At 38.5% G+C, this 18,803-nt stretch overlaps 2 protein-coding genes across 18 annotated transcripts in view; one reads left to right on the forward strand and one right to left on the reverse strand.

Moving 5' to 3' along the window:
* The window catches only part of PEX13 (peroxisomal biogenesis factor 13), a 32,975-nt gene extending 28,727 nt beyond the window's left edge, over window positions 1-4,248 (reverse strand). Inside the window, exon 1 of the mRNA XM_086326781.1 lies at window positions 4,126-4,248. Coding sequence (XP_086182907.1) covers window positions 4,126-4,217 — 92 coding nt within the window. The 5' untranslated portion in view covers window positions 4,218-4,248. The remainder of the gene's footprint in view (window positions 1-4,125) is intronic.
* A 74-nt stretch (window positions 4,249-4,322) lies between these two features.
* PUS10 (pseudouridine synthase 10) overlaps window positions 4,323-18,803 on the forward strand; it is an 85,766-nt gene continuing 71,285 nt past the window's right edge. For 5 of the 17 annotated variants that reach the window (XR_015136860.1, XR_015136859.1, XR_015136861.1 and 2 more), the window contains exons 1-4: window positions 4,722-4,822; window positions 9,262-9,402; window positions 11,921-12,184; window positions 12,921-13,007. Coding sequence is in view for 12 of the 17 variants with exons in the window: in XM_086326772.1 (XP_086182898.1) it covers window positions 9,277-9,402; window positions 11,921-12,184; window positions 12,921-13,007 (477 nt within the window). In the remaining 5 variants the exon portion in view is untranslated. Of the gene's footprint in view, window positions 4,998-9,261; window positions 9,403-10,383; window positions 10,617-11,920; window positions 12,185-12,920; window positions 13,008-18,803 lie in introns of all 17 variants that reach the window. The other 12 variants (XR_015136862.1, XM_086326776.1, XR_015136863.1 and 9 more) reach the window with 8 other exon arrangements.

The following is an 18,803-nucleotide window of genomic DNA, read 5'->3' on the forward strand; positions in this document are numbered from 1 at the left end:
TCCTCTTACTTTCTGAGACATAAAAATGTTGAAATTAGGCTAATCCACAACCCTACAATGGCCTCTAAGTGTTCAAGTCAAAGGAAGAGTCACAAATCTCTAACTTTAAATCAAAAGCTAGCAATGAGGGCTTCCCTGGTGGTACAGTGGATAACAATTGGCCTTGCAAGGCAGGGGACATGGGTTCAATCCCTGGTTGGGGAACTAAGATCTCACATGCTGAGAGGCAACTAAGCCCACACATCCATGTGCCACAGTGAAGATCCTGTGTGCTGCCACACAACTAAGACCTAATACGGCTAACATAAATAGACAAATATTTTTCTAGAAAAGAAAAAAGTTAGAAATGAATAAGCTTAGTGAGGAAGGCATGCCAAAAGCCAAGACAAGCCAAGGGCTAGGCCTCTTACACCAGTTAGTCAAGTTGTGAATACAAAGGAAAAGTTCTTGGAGGATATTAAAAGTGCTACTCCAGTGAACATGTGAATAAGAAAGTGAAACAACCTTATTGCTGATATGACAAAAGTTTTAGTAGTCTGGCTACCTCAAATCAGCCATTAATATTCCCTTAAGCCAAAACCTAATCCAAAGCAAGGCCCTAACTCTTCAATGCTGTGAAGGATGAGAAAGGTGAGGAAGCTGCCGAAGAAACTTCTGAAGCTAGCAGAGGTTGGTTCACAAGGTTTAAGGAAAGAAGCTGTCTCTAGAACAAGGGAGTGGAAGATAAAGCTGCAAGTGCTAATGCAAACACTCTAGCAAGTTATCCATTAATGAACGTGGCAATGCTAAATAATAGATTTTCAATGCAGACAAAAAACAGCCTTTTATGGGAAGAAGATGCCATTTAGGACTTTCATAATCAGAGGGAAGTCAATATCAGGCTTCAAAGCCTCAAAGAACAATCTGTTAGGGGCTAATACAGCTGGTGACTTGAAGGTGAAACCAATGCTCATTTACCATTCTGAAAATCCTAAGATCTTTAAGAATTATGCTAAATCTACTCTGCCTATGCTGTTATCAGTGGAACAACAAAGTCTGCACTACAGCATAACTGTTAACAATATGGTTTACTAAAAATTTTTAAGACCACTGTGGAGACCTCGTGCTCAGAAAAAAAGATTCCTTTCATATTACTGCTCAATGACAACGTAAGTGGTTACCCAAGAGCTGACAGAGGTGTACAACAAGATTAATGTTGTTTTCATGCCTGCTAACAAATATCCATTCTGCAGCCCATGTATCAAAGAGGCATTTCAACTTTTAAGTCTGATTATCTAAGAAATAAATTTCATAAGGCTATAGCTGCCATAGATAGTGATTTCCATGATGGACTTGGGCAAAGTAAATTGAAAACCTTTCTGAAAAGTTTTCTAAACGGCACTTTTTAGATGCCATTAAAAACATCTGTGATACCTGGGACAAGTTCAAAATATCAATTTTAACAGGAGTTTGGAAGCAGATGATTCCAATCTTCATGGATGTCTTTGAGCAGCCCCAAAACTTCAGTGAAAAGAGTAACTGCAGATATGTTGGAAATAGCAAGAGAACTAAAGTGGAGCCTAAAGATGTAACTTTATTGCTGTAACCTCATGATTAGACTTCAATGTGTGAAAAGCTGCTTCTTATGGATAAGCAAAGAAAGTGGCTTCTTCAGATGGCATCCACTCCTGGTGAGGACATGAAGACTGTTGAAATGACAACAAAGGATATAGTCTATTATGTAAATCTAGTTGATAAAGCAGCATCAGAGTTTGAGAGGATTTACTCCAATTTTGAAAGACGTTCTACTGTGGGTAAGATGCTTATCAAATAGGATTGCATGCTACAGAGAAATATTTGAGAAAGGAAGAGTCAACCAATGTGTCAAACTTCACCATTGTCTTATTTTTAAAAACTGCCACAACCACTTCAGCCTTCAGCAATGGGGATAAGACCCTCTACCAACAAAAAGATTACAACTGGTTAAAGGCTCAGATGATAGTTTGCAATTTTTTTTTAGTAATAAAGTATCTTTAAGGTATGTACATTATTTCTTTAGACAAAATGCTACTGTACAGACTTCAATAGAGTGTAAACATAACTTTTATATGCACTGGGAAACCAAAAAACTCATGCGACTTGCTTTACTGCAATATTCCACTTATTGCAGTGGTCTGGAGCCCAATCTGCAATATCTCCCAGGTATGCCTGTACAGCTTATATGAATGAAAAAGATAAATTTCAAATAATACTTAGTGGAAAAACACTATGCAAACATACAGTTTGATAATATTTATTTGAAGTTTAAAAATACACTAAATAATACATACATACATATGTAATGTACACACAAACCCAAATACTAAAGTATAAAAACATTGGTGGTGTGGTTTAGTTCCTAAGTTGTGTCCAACTCTTGCGACCCCCATGGACTGTAGCCCACCAGGCTTCTCTGGTCCATGGGACTTCCTGGGCAAGAATACTGGAGTGGGTTGCCATTTCCTCCTCTAACAAAAACATTATGCACAGTAAACACCAAATAGGGACAGTAGTTACTGTAGGAAAGAAGAATGGGAGGGTTTAACCGTTGCTCTAATTTTTATTTTGTAAAAGACCTGTGGCAAATCTGGCAAAATGTTACTAACTGCTTAAAGCTGGGAGTTAATACATGAGTATTTATCATCTTAGTCTCTACCAGTCTCTAGGTGTTTAACATATTACAATTCACATTTTCTTAAAAAGTGGGGAAATGGTTAATTTTACATAAACAGAACTTAACCAGAATCAAGAATAAAAGTTTGCTCTTCCCAAGAGCAGTCCAAATTTTTAAAGAGAGTCAACCACTCATAAAAAAGGTAGCAGAAAGTGTCACCCAGCTTAACAGCATAATTAAACCTTATTACTTATGTGCCTATCATTATTAAATAAAGTAGCAATTGTGCTCAAACATCTTAATAAAAGATAACTAGATTTCAGAACATAGCAGAAATTCATTCCAGTATGTTCACGATTTCTATGTAAAGAAACATACCATAGTAGGTGATCTGACATTCCAGTCTCACCATCTGAATTAAGATGTCCAGATCCACAGACTTAGAGAACGAACTTATGGTTACCAGGGGCGAAGGGTGTGGGGGAGGAATAGATTGGGAGTCTGGGACTGATATGTACACACTGCTGTATTTAGATAATCAACAAGGATCTACTGTACAGCACAGAGAAAACTGCTTAATATTCTGAAATAACCTAAATGGGAAAAGAACGTGAAAAAGGACACATGTATATGTATGACTGAATCACTTTGCTGTACACCTGAAACTAACACAACACTGTTGTTATGTTCCAAAATAAAATAAAACTATACTCTAATATAAAATTTTAAAAAATTAAAAAGAAGTCCCGATCCACCCAACACATATCACACAGGCCGTGAAATTCTCCTCTTTAATTCTATTTTAACCTTTTTTGAGTTGTAGATTCATTTAACACCGATTAAAATAAAAAAACCATAGGCCTTAGGAAAAAAAAATCACTCGCTATGTAGCACACAAAGGCCACCGTTAGGCCTCAGTTTTGAACTCTCGCTTTCAAGTTGCTTTCACCAATCTCTATCCGAAACAAGGCTGGGTTATGCTGGAAAAGAACGCAGGGCACAGGCTTGAGTTGTAGTTGCGTAAAAGTGACCTTTTGGGCTTTCACCAACTTGTAGAGAGATGGTTAAAGGCTTCAGAGACTTTGCTCCCTAATGAGAGGGGCTGGGCAAATGTCTCTCTCACCTACAAAGGACCGAAAGTCTCTTTAAGGTGGAGATGGCGGAGGAAAAAGAATCAAGCAGTTCAGTGTCCCTCAAAGAGAAGAAAAGAGAAAGGTACCTGCCCCTTGCTTCCGAGCACCCACACCCACACAGGCGCACAGGCACCCCCTGGAAAACGTCGCTATCGAGAGCTGCCGAATCAGAAACAGCTGTCTGACACCGAAACTACCCCTGCAGACGCCCCGGCTGCACCTCGACCCCCGAAAGGGTGCGGGTGGGAGCTGGTGGAGAGGGGGAGGGGACACCTGAGCACCAACAACGGCCTCAACCGCCTCCTGCCAAGTCCGCGCTGCGGCCCACAAAACTCGCGGCCTGAAGAATCGCACACTCACTGGAAAGTGGGGCCGGGTCCTGGTCCCGGCCCGGTCCCCGGAATCCGGCGGGTCTCCCAGGGTTTCGGGGGAGGCGGCGGCTGGGACGCCATCTCCGCCTCCTCTCAGCTCCCGCTCGGAACTGGGACTCTCCAGGCCCCGGGACACCGGCCGCTTGAACGCCAGGCACAACTTGCAGAGCGCCGAGCCCTCCACCCGGACCGCCCCTGAAGTCAGGATGTGGCTCGTGGTGCTTTGCTGCTTGGGATTACAGTCTAGATCTATACCACTAATCCATGGGAAGAAATGATCTCTTTTTATTTGTCCTAGAAAGAATTTCCATTCTAAACCGAGGATAAGAGTTCATCGATATTTCCGGCAGCGGCTACAGTGCCCCAGACGTCGGGAGTCCCACGGAGGCTTCCTTGGGACAAGTCCCGCACCCTCCCGGAGTAATTCTCCACGCACTTCTCCCCCCGCGAAGGAGGCAGGGTGTGTTGCGACTGGCCAGGCATCTTGACTGATTTCCTTGCCAACATGCAGGGGAGAGAGAGTTCTCTCAGTCCTCGCGTGAGAGACCTGGTACTTTCGTTCTAAAGCTCTTGTTTCCCCGGGGAACAGAATTGCTAGACGCAATAGGTGCGTTGTCTTTAGTCTTCCCCGTTCTCTCCGAGGGCTGGAAGGGGTTAAATTTCAGGCTCCGGCGTCCTGGGAGAAGGTGAGGCTAGGAGGTCTGAGGTGAGGGGTTGCGGACTGGGTGCCGGAGAGGTGTGGATGGAGGGGATCGTTGCCTTCCTTCTGGAGAAGCTTTGATAGCAAGAAGGGGTGCGTGGGAAGTTTTTTGGATCTGAGTGAAGGGGAGAAGGGCTTGCTTGGTTGGCCGAAGACTCGAGGTTAGACCTGGGGATGAACTTTCTAGAAATTAGATTCCACTGCAGAGCGTATCGGTAGCGCGATGAAGTTACGAGCATCTCCTTATTTAAAAAATCCACACCCCACCCCACAAAACGAATTGATCCCCTTCTGTATGAAAATGAGTTTTAAAAGTTCCCAGGATGTGAGACTCAGCCTGGGTATTTTGCCTGCTCCTTTGCCATAAATAATTTCTGTAATCGTCGGAGATGTGAAGAGAAAATTCATCCTCTCCTCTAGTAAACCAGGGACCGGGCGAGTTACCGCTGGTTTATGGAGAAGAGACTCTAGGGATCCTGACACCTGGGAAGAGGTTCTGTTGCAATATGTTCCAGTTGTTTGTGTACACACGTAAACTGAAAGCAACTATCTTGAAGGCAACCAACAATGAAGACCGTACAGCACGGGATGTATTTCTCAAGGCTTGCCTTCAAAGAGAAGAAATCTAATATGCAATAACTGATTTCTCATGTTTTATGAAATCCTATCATTTCAGCGCTGTACACTTGAATCCAAATTTAAGGCACAGCCTATTTTCTCCCAACAGTGTTAACATGCTTGGGAAGTCGCTAGATGGTTGCCAGATAAAAATGATCTTGCTGCTGCTGCTGCTACTGCTAAGTCCTTTCAGTCGTGTCCGACTCTGTGCGACCCCATAGAGGCAGCCCACCAGGCTTCCCCGTCCCTGGGATTCTCCAGGCAAGAACACTGGAGTGGGTTGCCAAAAATGATCTTGAGAAGTTTCTAAATCCACTAACATAATTACAGAACAGGGTTTTGTTCTGCTTTTTAAGACCTCTTCAAATTACTCAAGTCGGGAGTTTTCCTAATTCTAAACAGGTTTGAGAATTTTTTAGAGCTAAGAGATTATGATGTGTCATTTATTGACTTGCCTGATCCTTTCATTCTAGTCATCCCACTAGAGGAACAAACATTGTCTTTAAGCCAAAGGAAAGGTAAAACATACATTTTAACAAAGAGTAAAGTCTCCAGTGAAACCTTCGGTACAAAGTGTCCTTTTTAAACATCACTCATGGATTTTTTTTTTTTTTTGGTCAGGAGGGTTTATTTGTTTCTCTTTCTAATTAAAGCTTAATTCTCAATTAAATGAAATCCTTAACCTTAGCTAATGGAAAGGAGAAAAGATAAAGGGACAAGATAGAGACAGTTTCTCTGTGAGGCCAGTGCATCAGGGATACACTTTAAATGCTGACAATCAGCTTCTTAAAGAATGCCAACCCCTTCTCTAACAGCACCAAACTGTTAGATTAAATGGGCTAGGGGAAGAGATTCAGATCTTTTGTAAATAATGGTCACACAGAGCTTCTTTTTGTAAAGAGTGTTCTCCACATACTCTTTACTTCAGTTCAGTTCAGTCACTCAGTCGTGTCCGACTCTTTGCGACCCCTTGAATTGCAGCACGCCAGGCCTCCCTGTCCATCACCAACTCCCTGAGTTCACTCAGACTCACGTCCATCGAGTCGGTGATGCCATCCAGCCGTCTCATCCTCTGTCGTCCCCTTCTCCTCCTGCCCCCAATCCCTCCCAGCATCAGAGTCTTTTGCAATGAGTCAACTCTTCACATGAGGTGACCAAAGTACTGGAGTTTCAGCTTTAGCATCATTCCTTCCAAAGAACACCCAGGGCTTATCTCCTTTAGAATGGACTGGTTGGACCTCCTTGCAGTCCAAGGGTCTCTCAAGAGTCTTCTCCAACACCACAGTTCAAAAGCATCAATTTTTTGGCACTTAGCTTTCTTCACAGTCCAACTCTCACATCCATACATGACTACTGGAAAAACCATAGCCTTGACTAGACAGATCTTTGTTGGCAAAGTAATGTCTCTGCTTTTGAATATGCTATCTAGGTTGGTCGTAACTTTCCTTCCAAGGAGTGTCTTTTAATTTCATGGCTGCAATCACCATCTGCAGTGATTTGGAGCCCCCCAAAATAAAGTCTGCCACTGTTTCCACTGTTTCCCCATCTATTTCCCATGAATTGATAGGACCAGATGCCACGATCTTCGTTTTCTGAATGTTGAGCTTTAAGCCAACTTTTTAACTCTCCTCTTTCACTTTCATCAAGAGGCTTTTTAGTTCCTCTTCCCTTTCTGCCATAAGGGTGGTGTCATCTGCATATCTGAGGTTATTGATATTTCTCCCGGCAATCTTGATTTCCAGCTTGTGCTTCTTCCAGCCCAATTCTTTACTTTCCAAGCTCCAATTTACTTGGGCAACCCTAAATCAGTGTTTCCCAATCTGGGTGTTTTCACTGGTGTGTCCAGACAGACCTGATTTCCTTCCCTGCCTCTCCCTCCCAACTGCACATATTTAACTGAATTAGAACCCAGCCACAGGCAATCTGTTGTTTGTAGTCTTGCCTGCTCAACTGATTTTTATGGTGAAGAATTCCATAGAACTATCTACCTGTCTTCATTAATTTCTGTTAAGGATCTACTCTTGATAAGTGGCCACAAACATTTAGAAAGTTGCATTTAGTAGTGGGTTTAAAAGGTTAGAAAACATAAACTGATTCTAAGAGTCACATCTTCATAGTAAGCAGTTGGTAAGAGCTTCAGTCTCCCACTCATATTAAGCAAGTTCGTTTGAATTATGACATTGCACAAATTAAAGGTGCCAGTTGTTTATCAGTACCTCAGTACCATTACTGGGAGAAGGCAATGGCACCCCACTCCAGTACTCTTGCCTGGAGAATCCCATGGACGGAGGAGCCTGGTGGGCTGCAGTCCATGGGGTCTCGAAGAGTCAGACACGACTGAGTGACTTCCCTTTCACTTTTCATTTTCATGCATTGGAGAAGGAAATGGCAACCCACTCCAGTGTTCTTGCCTGGAGAATCCCAGGGACGGGGGAGCCTGGTGGGCTGCTATCTATGGGGTCACACAGAGTCGGACACGACTAAAGTGACTTAGCAGCAGCAGCAGTACCATTACCTTGCAATTATGGTTTTATAAAACATCACTAGTTCCTCATTTTAAATTAATGTGAGCTGATTCATTAATCAGAAGACCCTGCCCCCCAAAAGAATGATTTCATAATTTAATTTTTATTACCCCTCCTTCCAGGCAACAAGAGCTTATTCTCTATGGAGTATTTACTTCTAAGTGAGTTTTTTCAAATTGAGTTGTTTTAGACAACAATTGCTCTGAAATATTTTGCATTTAATTTGTTTTTGTTGGAATTTTTACTTGTGTATGGAAAGAATAGATTGTTCTCACTTTGCTAATAGTTGGTTGTTTTTTAGTTATTATTTCATCAAAGTAAAATTGACTTTTTTTTTCAATTAATTTTATTTTATTTTTAAACTTTACATAATTGTATTAGTTTTGCCGAATATCAAAATGAATCCACCACAGGTATACATGTGTTCCCCATCCTGAACCCTCCTCCCTCCTCCCTCCCCATACCATCCCTCTGGGTCGTCCCAGTGCACCAGCCCCAAGCATCCAGTATCGTGCATTGAACCTGGACTGAATCTACTGATCATTTTATTTTGAATACTTGTCTGCTTATCTATCATTAAGGTCAGTCAAGTATTACCTAACATAGAATGATCTGATTATTTTTTCTAGCAAAAATATAAAATATTTATTCTTGGCTGTACGGGTCTTCATTGCTGCACCTGCTTTTCTCTGGTTGTGGCAAGCGGGGACTACTCTCTTGTGGCACATGGGCTTAGTTGCTTTGCAGCGTGGTGATCTTCCTGAACCAGGAATCAAAACTGTTTCTCCTGCATTGGCAGGCAGATTCTTTACCACTGAACCACCAGGGAAACTGCTAGCAGACTCATTTTTGATTTCTAAGAGGAAAGTTGATCGAATTTACTACTCTGTGTTCTCAAACAGTACTGAATGGTACAAAATAAAAAGCAGAATTACAGTCTTTATTCTTGTTTTCATTATCCTCCTCAGAGACAACCATATTTTATTTGTTTTATTTTTATTTCTTTTGATTGATTTAGTTATGTTGATGCACTTATCATAATCTAGAATGTTGAATCCTCGACAGCTAGAAACTTTTACCTGATCCATCTAATAAATTGGTTCGAGTTTATGTTTCAATATGCATGTAATGAAAGCAACGTTATTGGAGAGTACCAAATAGTGATTTCCAAATATGAACTTTTTATCCTTGAAGAGTCTTATCCTTAAAGGTGACCGTATATTTGTCTGTGAAAGTAAAGCACAAAAGATGCTCATTAGTTTTACTTATTCTTCTTTTTTAGTTGCAATTACTGAATATGTTTCCTCTGACTGTGGAAAACAAGCATGTGGCCCAGTTGTTGCTCAGTACTGGTACCTGTCCAAGATGTATCTTCAGATTCTGTGGTGTGGATTTTCATGCACCATACAAACTTCCCTACAAGGTATTTTCTTTCTTTCTAAAGTTAAGAAAGGGTCTCTATTTTTAAAGTCAGTACCTGTGTATTTGAGAGCAAGTATCTTCATTAAAAAACTAATGAAATAATTACTGATAATGATAATTTTAGAATTTCCATTACCATATAAATGTAAGTTCCTTCTTAAGTGATTATATGTAGCATTTAATATAGTAGGATCTTTGTGGAGCAATTTCCTGGTACATTTAATGTTGCATAGACCTTTCCTAAAGACTATCTAGACAGAATATCACAAAATAGTGTTTCTCACCAGATTTTAGTAAAACGTAACAGAAGGGGGTGGAAGCATTATGAGTTTGTTTGCTTTTTTTTCTTTTTCTGTTTTACCACTTGTATTTAAATAGGGGTACTTGTAACTTTCTAGAAGTAAATGCTTATCATCTATCATCACTTGCTGCTATTCATAACAAAAAAGTAATATACTGAGGTCTTTGACATTTATGGTAATATACAGAGAACTTTGACATTTTATAGAATATTTCATATAAGATATATAACATTTTGTGAAATGTATTTTACTCTAATAGTGATATTCATTTAAGAGGCAGATAGTAATTATATATGTATATAAATATGTACTTATATAAGCAGTACAAATTCACACACATGCGTGCCTGCATGCTCAGTTTCCTATAATTAAAAAAAAATTTCCCAGAGACTTCCCTGGCTATCTAGTGGTTAAGAATTTGTGCTTCCATTTCAGGGGGCATGGGTTCAATCCCTGGTTGGGGAACTAAGATCCCACATGCTGCACATGTCACAGACAGAAAAAAAATTTCCCAGGAGTTAGCAACAGCGGTCATTCCTTCTATGTATTAATCATTTCTATTATCTTGGAAATTAGTAATTATGTCCGGTATTCATATACATTTTTATATGTCAAGTGCTCATATAATCCTCATAATAACCTATCAGGTAAGTACATACTATGATTATCTCTATTTTCAGATGACGAAACTGAGACACAGAGAGGTTAAGCAACCTGCCCAAAGTTACACAGCTATTAAGTGAGCAAGCTAGGATATGAACTGTCTGTCTGAATCCAAAGCCTAGAATTTGGAGCTAGAAGACATGGATTTGAACCCCAGTTCCACCACTTTCCAGCTTCAGTTTTCTCCTCTGTAAATGGGATTGATGATAACATCCACCTCACAGGATTTTAAGGGACAATATCTAATAACGTATGTGAAAACACTTTGAAAACTGAAAATGGTACATATGCTATGATAACGAATAAATATATCTGTATCATTTATATGCATAATAACTACAAAGTAGTAAGATTGAGTTTATGTAACTCTCTTCAATTATATTCAAATACATTGTTTGATACATATGTTGTAAGTTTTGTATAGAGACTTAGTGTTACCAACTAATATATCATTTTATGTAAATAAACATGAAAATATCTGAGGACTTTATTGGGTAAATATACTTATATTTTGGTATTTTCTAATCATATCATATATGTGCACATACATATTAATATATCTGTACAATGTTTATTGACATTATAGATCTTAGGTAATAATAAACATGTTTGTGTGGGCCATAATATACCTGTATGTGTATATATGTATGAGTACATATTTCTCTGTTAAAGATTTAATAGGAAAACTAATGTCTTAATAAAATGAATTAAATTTGTTTGAGTGAAAGATTTTTTCCTTTGGAGTCAGTAAATTGTAACGTGAGTGAATTTCAAAGGGATATTTATTCAGCAACTGAATAATATCTGCCTAATTTAGACAAAACAGAAGAAAAGTCCTCTGAATATTTAGATGAGTGGAATGTCTGAAATATGAGAAGGTTTGAAAGCAGTGCCACAATTTACATTCCAATACTAAGAGTGACAGAAATTAGGGAAATCAGAATGTAGCAAAGAGCTTTTTTCAATAATTGCCTATTAGTGGTATGTAATTATGATGCCAAATTTCAGCATTGCCAGCATCTGTTTACCTTTGTGTAGTTGATTGCCTTGAAATTATTTTTACTTAGTAGACTTTGAATCTAATTTTTTAGATTTTATATTAAACATTGTACATATGAGATTTTCGTGGTTGTGAGATTATTAAATAATCTAACATGAATGGAAATTCAGTTTGCATTTCTACTTGTTAATAATTAGAATTGAAGTTTTTTGTTTTGTTTGTGTTGCTGAAATTAACAAGTGAATGATCATCAAAGCAGAACTACAAATCAAATTAGTAAATTTGTTAATGGAGCTTTTCCATCTCAGATTTAAGAATTTAGCTCCTCTGATGTATGAAACCCTTTTGAAAAAATATTCACGCACATATTATAGGAACTAGGTAAATCTCTTCTAAATTCTCCCTAAAGCCAGTGCTGGTTATATAAAACAAATTCGTTGCTCCAGAATTGATGTAAAGCAGCATTGCATAAGTCTATGAAATGTCATAATTTTCATTCCTGTTAAGGATATTGTCAAAGAGTCATTATTTTTTCTTTTTAATTAACTTTTCAGGAGTTGCTCCGTGAACTACAAAAATTTCTGGAAGCTGAAGAAGATGAATCAGTTTCTGAAGTTCCAAACCCTCCTCCCAAGAAAATTCGACTCCAAGAACCAGAAGATCAGATTGATGGGATGGATAGTCTGAGTCAAAATGGAGAGGGAAAGCTCTCAGTGACTGAAGATGGAAGCAGTTCTTCCAAGAACTCGAATTTAAATGTATGCAATGTATGCCTAGGAATTCTTCAAGATTTCTGTGAAAAAGAGTTCATTAAAAAGGTACACTGTTTTTTTTAAAATTAATGTGTAATATATAAAGATTTTCAGTTCTAAGGCCTGTATCCAAAGGAAGAATGCCATTCATTTTAACTTGTTTCACACAAATGGATCATTGGAATATTTTCTTAAATTTTTTAAAAAACGAAGTCTATTATTCTCAAATTACCTTTTTATCAACATGTCTGAAAAAAATCAATGAAGTATGTATTCATGTATTTCTGTTATGAGTGCTGTTCAATTGAACAAAATATGGCAGTTTCCCTTTTGCTGTTTAACATAGCTAAGGAGTTAGAGAAACAGTTCTTTTTGAGACCTCTCAGTGTCTAGAAAAGATGAGTATTACAGCTTTGTGAAAGGTACATGATTGAAGGTGAGATTGCTTTTTGTTGCTAGGTGTTAAGAGTACCTATTTTGTTTAAAATCTTTTCTGAATTATCAGGTGACTTACTAGAACAGTATTTTGACATTCAATAGATTATTCTGCAGGTGAGTCCTGGCTCTTGATATTATATCAAGATATTTTTGATATCTTGATGCCTCGTGATATCAAATATTTGATTTCAGGATGTTTGTGAGAGTTTCCTACTCAAAGACAAAAGTTTAGAAGTTTTGCAGTGCTGTCTCTTGGACCAAAAATTCAAGTTATGAAGATTCCTGTAAAATTTTCAGCAGTTCCTAGAAATCTGTATAACACATTTTTTATGAAATAAATACTTTCTATGTAATACTTTTTTAGGTGTGCCAGAAGGTTGAGGCCTCTGGGTTTGAATTCACCAACTTGGTATTGTCAGTCTCCTTCCCACCGCAGCTATCTGTAAGAGAGGTAAGGTCATTTACATTCATAAAACTATATGTGAAGTATGCAATAGAATTCCTAAAAAATAGGGAAGTATAAATATTCCTTACCATATTATGTTTTCACAGTTTGTGTATTTATTGAATGTCTGAAAGCATTATATTATTATAAATGTTTAATAATGTTGAGTGAATGAATGAAAAAAGGAATTATTGGTTCAAGTTCGTCTATCCCTCACAGGACTGCCATCTTTTTTAAAGGTCCTTATTCAGTAGCAACATTCATTGAGCATTAGCTCTGTGTGAGACATGCTGGTCAGAGAAAGAGATTTAACCAGGACTTCAGAGATCTTTGGGGCTTCCCTCTCAGTTGGTAAAGAATCTTCCTGCAATGCAGGACACCCCAGTTCAATTCCTGGGTTGGGAAGATCCTCTGGATAAGGGATAGGCTACCCACTCCAGTATTTTTATGCTTTTCTTGTGGCTCAGCTGATGAAGAATCTGCCTGAAATGTGGGAGACCTGGGTTTAATCCCTGGGTTGGAAAGATCCCCTGAAGAAGGGAAAGGCTACCCAGTATTCTGGCCTAGAGAATTCCATGGACTGTATAGTCCATGGGGTCGCAAAGAGTCTGACATGACTGAGAGACTTTCATTACTACTACTACTACTACTCAGAGATCTTTGGGGGCAAATGTATGTGTTTTATAATGGTCCTAGGCTAAGGTCATTTTAATTTTGATGAGCCTTTCTTTTCCAAAGTAAAATATAAAAAGGTGACACCTCTTTTAGTCAATGGAAAAATGGAGAGAAAGTACTTTATTTTAACTTTTTTTCTTTAGTAAGTGAAAAAAAAAAAAAATAGCAGGCATTATCGTAACATTCCTGTGTGTAGAAACTGATGTGAAAACAAAGCTGTCTTTACTAAAACTGTTAAATGTAGCATAGAGAGAATGACCTCTGTAATCTTAACTTCCAACGAGTTGTAAACACATCCATTTGTATGTATGAGGTATCTTTTCCCCAAGAATCCCAAAACTTCACCTTTCATCTGTACCATCACTTTCTTTGGGTGAGTATGTTTATTAGCCCCTAAAAGGCTAAATGTTGACTTAAGACTTGTTGAAGCTGAATAAATGAAAGAGAAGAGGTGGGATGTGAAAAAGAGTAGAGTGATTTTCAGTAGTGTCTCTGTTGATGACAAGATAACAGAGCAAATGGAAGAGTAAAGAGGATGATGATGCGATACCAAGGTTCATGAACACTTAAAGTAATTTTCTAGTCAGTCATCAATGCATTTCTCACTGATAGGTCCAATTCTGGTAGAGAAAAACAGACTTTGAAAAGCTAACTGACTCACAAAAAGTTTCAGTATTTGAGTAACAGAGATAGGAAAAGAAATATATTTTCTAAGTGTGGTTATATATCTTGCTACCAACCTCTTCATCTGAATGTTTATATTTTTACATTAAAATTTGTAGTGTCCGTTTTTACCACATATGTGATTTTTTAACACTCTTAACTTAGTATTTGTTGAATACTTATGAAGTATTTATATTCCATATTAGAAATAGAAGATGCTTCTTTAAATAAAAAATAGAATTATTCTTCATAAACTCTTCTTTCTTTTTATAATTGATTTTTAATCATTAAACTATTAGCAGAAATATATAATTAGTCCAATTATTGGGGAATTAATACATTAATACATTTAATGTATTAATACATTTCCACAGTTTAGTGTATAAAGTTTTTCCTTTGTATTAATGGGTAATATATTTTTACCCATTATATTCTTAAGAATAATAACTATTTACAAGTTTGCAGTATACTGTTTTTGCAACCCAGATATTTTCAGCAAATCATGTTCATGGTTCACTTTGTCATTTTCTTTTATTATTATGTTTTGATACAGTGCCCTAAAGGATAATGGGGGGACTAATCTACTCCTAAGTGAAAAAACCTTTTAAAATTTGTATTCCTGATAGGATGGGAGAAGTATTGATATGTAGACTTCAAACAGTTCAGAGGAAAAGGCAGTCAAAGAAAAAATGGCATAGGAATCTGGGGTGGAAAATAAAAGGATTGGGAAATTCAGAGAAAGTGCAATTCAGACCTTCATTAAAGCCAGATTATCTGTGTGAGTTCCCTGGCAGTCCAGGGATTAGGATTTGTGCTTTCACTACCATGGCCTGGGTTCATTTCCTGGTTGGGGAACTAAGATTCTGCAAGCCATGCGGCATGACCAAAAAAAAAAAGCAAATTACCCCAACCATTAAAATAACATTTAGGGAGAAAAATACATCCCGATGAAGAAGAAATGGGGGCTATCTTCTCTCACTTTCTCTGTGTGTGTGTGTGTGTGTGTGTATAAACATTTGTATTTATACATGTTTGACTTTTTCTTTGATAAATTTCAAAAGTAATAAGACTAGCCTAATGAACCCTATGTGTGTATCATCCAACTCCAACAGTTAAATTTTTTTATTTTACCAGCCTGAGATCAATTTTTAAAAAATATAGAAAAGGTGAAGTCAAGTTAAGGCAAATGTAGAAGGAGGCTTAGATCTATAATAATAGCAAGTGGAAAAATGAGCACAGACTTGTAAGAATTGCTAAGGAAGACTCAGGGTACTTAAAGTTATATTTAGATCAACAGAGATGAAAAGGGGATAGATCTGCTTTTTGATACTGAAGGTATACTGCTGATGCATGATATAAAGAAAGCAGTACCCTGAAGATCCTGTTTGTCAAGGAAAGTGAAAGTGAAGTCGCTTAGTCATGTCTGACTCTGCAACCCCATGGACTGTAGCCTGCCAGGCTCCTCCATCCATGGAATTATCCAGGCAAGGATACTGGAGTAGGTTGCCATTTCCTTCTCCAAGGAAAATGACTTGCAAATGAAAAAGGTCAAATGGTCACTGCTAAGAGAATGAAAGCTCCACATGGTCAGTTCAGTTCAAATGCTCAGTTGTGTCTGGAACCCCATGGAGTGCAGCACGCCAGGCTTCCCTGTCCATCACCGACTCCCAGAGCTTGCGTTTGAGCATGTCCGTCAAGTTGGTGATGCCATCAAACCATCTCATCCTCTGTCATCCATTCTCCTGCCTTCAGTCTTTACCAGCATTAAGGTCTTTTCCAGTGAGTCCGTTCTTCGCATCAGGAGGCCAAAGTATTGGAGTTTCAGCTTCAGTATCAGTTCTTCCAGTGAATATTCTGGACTGATTTCCTTTAGGATTGACTGATTTGATCTCCTTGCAGTCCAAGGGACTCTCAAGAGTCTTCTTCAAAACCTCAGTTCAAAGCATCAATTCTTCAGTGCTCAACTTTCTTTATGGGCCAACTCTCACTCCATACATGACTACTGGAAAAACCATAGCTTTGACTGGACAGACCTTTGTTGGCAAAGTAATCTCTGCTTTTTAATATGCTGTCTAGGTTGGTCATAGCTTTTCTTCCAAGGATAAGTGTCTCTTTATTTCATGGCTGCAGTCACCATCTGAGGTGATGTTAGAGCCCAAGAAAATAAAGTCTCTCACTGTTTCCATTGATTCCCCATCTATTTGCCATGAAGTGATGGGACTGGATGCCATGATCTTAGTTTTTTGAATGTTGAGTTTTAAGCCAGATTTTCACTCTCCTCTTTCACTTTCATCAAGAGGCTCTTTAGTTCTTCTTCACTTTCTGCCATAAAGGTGGTGTCATCTGCATATCTGAGGTTATTGATATTTCTCCCAGCAATCTTGGTTCTGACCTGTGCTTCATCAAGCCTGGCATTTCACATGACTCAACCTGCATATAAGTTAAATAAGCAGGGTGACAATATACAGCCTTGATGTACTCCTTTCCCAATTTGGAACCAGTCCGTTGTTCCAAGTCCAGTTCTAACTGTTGCTTCTTGACCTGCATACAGATTTCTCAGGAGGCAGATAAGGTGGTCTGGTATTCCCATCTCCTGAGGAACTTTCCACAGTTTGTGTGATCCACACAGTCAAAGGCTTTGACATAATAGTCAATAAAGCAGAAATAGATGTTTTTCTGGAACTCTCTTGCTTTTTCAATGATCCAGTGGATGTTGGCAATTTTATCTGTGGTTCCTCTGCCTTTTCTAAATCTAGCTTGAACATCTGGAAGTTCTCAGTTCATGTACTGTTGAAGCCTAAGTTGGAGAATTTTGAGCAATACTTTGCCAGTGTGTGAGATGAGTGCAGTTGTGCAGTAGTTTGAACATTCTTTGACATTGCCTTTTCTAGGGATTAAAACTGACCTTTTCCAGTCCTGTGGCCACTGCCGAGTTTTCCAAATTTGCTGGCATATTCAGTGCAGCACTTTCACAGCATCATCTTTTAGGATTTGAAATAGCTCAACTGGAATTCCATCACCTCCACTAGCTTTGTTCATAGTGATGCTTTCTAAGGTCCATTTGACTTCTCACTCCAGGATGTCTGGCTATAGGTGAATGATCACACTATTGTGCTTATTTGGGTCATGAAGATCTTTTTTGTATATATAGTTCTTCTGTGTGTTCTTGCCATCTCTTCTTAATATCTTCTGCTTCTGTTAGGTTCATACCATTTCTGTCCTTTATTGTGCCCATCTTTGCATGAAATGTTCCCTTGGTGTCTCTAATTTTGTTGAAGAGATCTCTAGTCTTTCCCATTCTGTTGTTTTCTTCTATTTCTTTGCACTGATTACTGAGGAAGTCTTTCTTATCTCTCCTTGCTATTCTTTGGAACTCTGCATTCAGATGTGTATACCTTTCCTTTTCTCCTTTGCCTTTCACTTCTCTTCTTTTCTCAGCTATTTGTAAGGCCTCCTCAGACAACCATTTTTGCCTTTTTGCATTTCTTTTTCTTGGGGATGGTCTCGATCACTGCCTCCTGTACAATGTCACGAACCTCCGTCCATAGTTCTTCAGGCACTCTATCAGGTCTAATCCCTTGAATCTATTTGTAACTTCCACTGTATAATCATAAGGGATTTGATTTAGGTCATACCTGAATGGTTTTGTGGTTTTTCCCTACTTTCTTCAATTTCAGTGTGAATTTTGCAATAAGGAGTACATGATCTGAGCCACAGTCGGCTCCTGGTCTTGTTTTTGCTGACTGTATAGAGCTTCTCCATCTTTGGCCGCAAAGAATATAATCAGTCTGATTTTGGAATTGACCATCTGGTGATGTCCATGTATAGAGTTGTCTCTTGTGTTGTTGGAAGAGGGTGTTTGCTGTGACTAGTGTGTTCCCTTGGCAAAACTCTGTTAGACTGCCTTACTTCATTTTGTACTCCAAGGCCAAACTTGCCTGTTACTCCAAGTGTTTCTTGACTTCCTACTTTTGCATTCCAGCCCCCCATGATGGGTGTTAGTTCTAGAAGGTCTTGTAGGTCATCATAGCACTATTCAACTTGAGCTTCTTTGGCATTACTGGTTGGGGCATAGACTTGGATTACTGTGATACTGAATGGTTTGCCTTGGAAACAAACAGAGATCATTCTGTCATTTTTGAGATTGCACCAAAGTACTGCATTTCAGACTCTTTTGTTGACTATGATGGCTACTTCATTGCTTCTAAGGGATTCTTGCCCACAGTAGTAGATATAATGGTCATCTGAATTAAATTCACCCATTCCAGTCCATTTTAGTTCAGTGATTTCTAAAATGTCAACATTTACTCTTTTCATCTCCTGTTTGACCACTTCCAATTTGCCTTGGTTCCTATGCAATATTGTTTTTTATAGTATTGGATTTTATTTCCATCACCAGTCACATCTACAACTGGGCATTGTTTTCACTTTGGCTCTGCCTCTTCATTCTTTCTGGAGTTATTT

This window comes from Bos grunniens, chromosome 11 (assembly GCF_055505025.1).
Source record: "Bos grunniens cultivar Pamir isolate PY7600 chromosome 11, Bosgru_T2T1.0, whole genome shotgun sequence".
Classification (NCBI taxonomy): domain Eukaryota; kingdom Metazoa; phylum Chordata; class Mammalia; order Artiodactyla; family Bovidae; genus Bos; species Bos grunniens.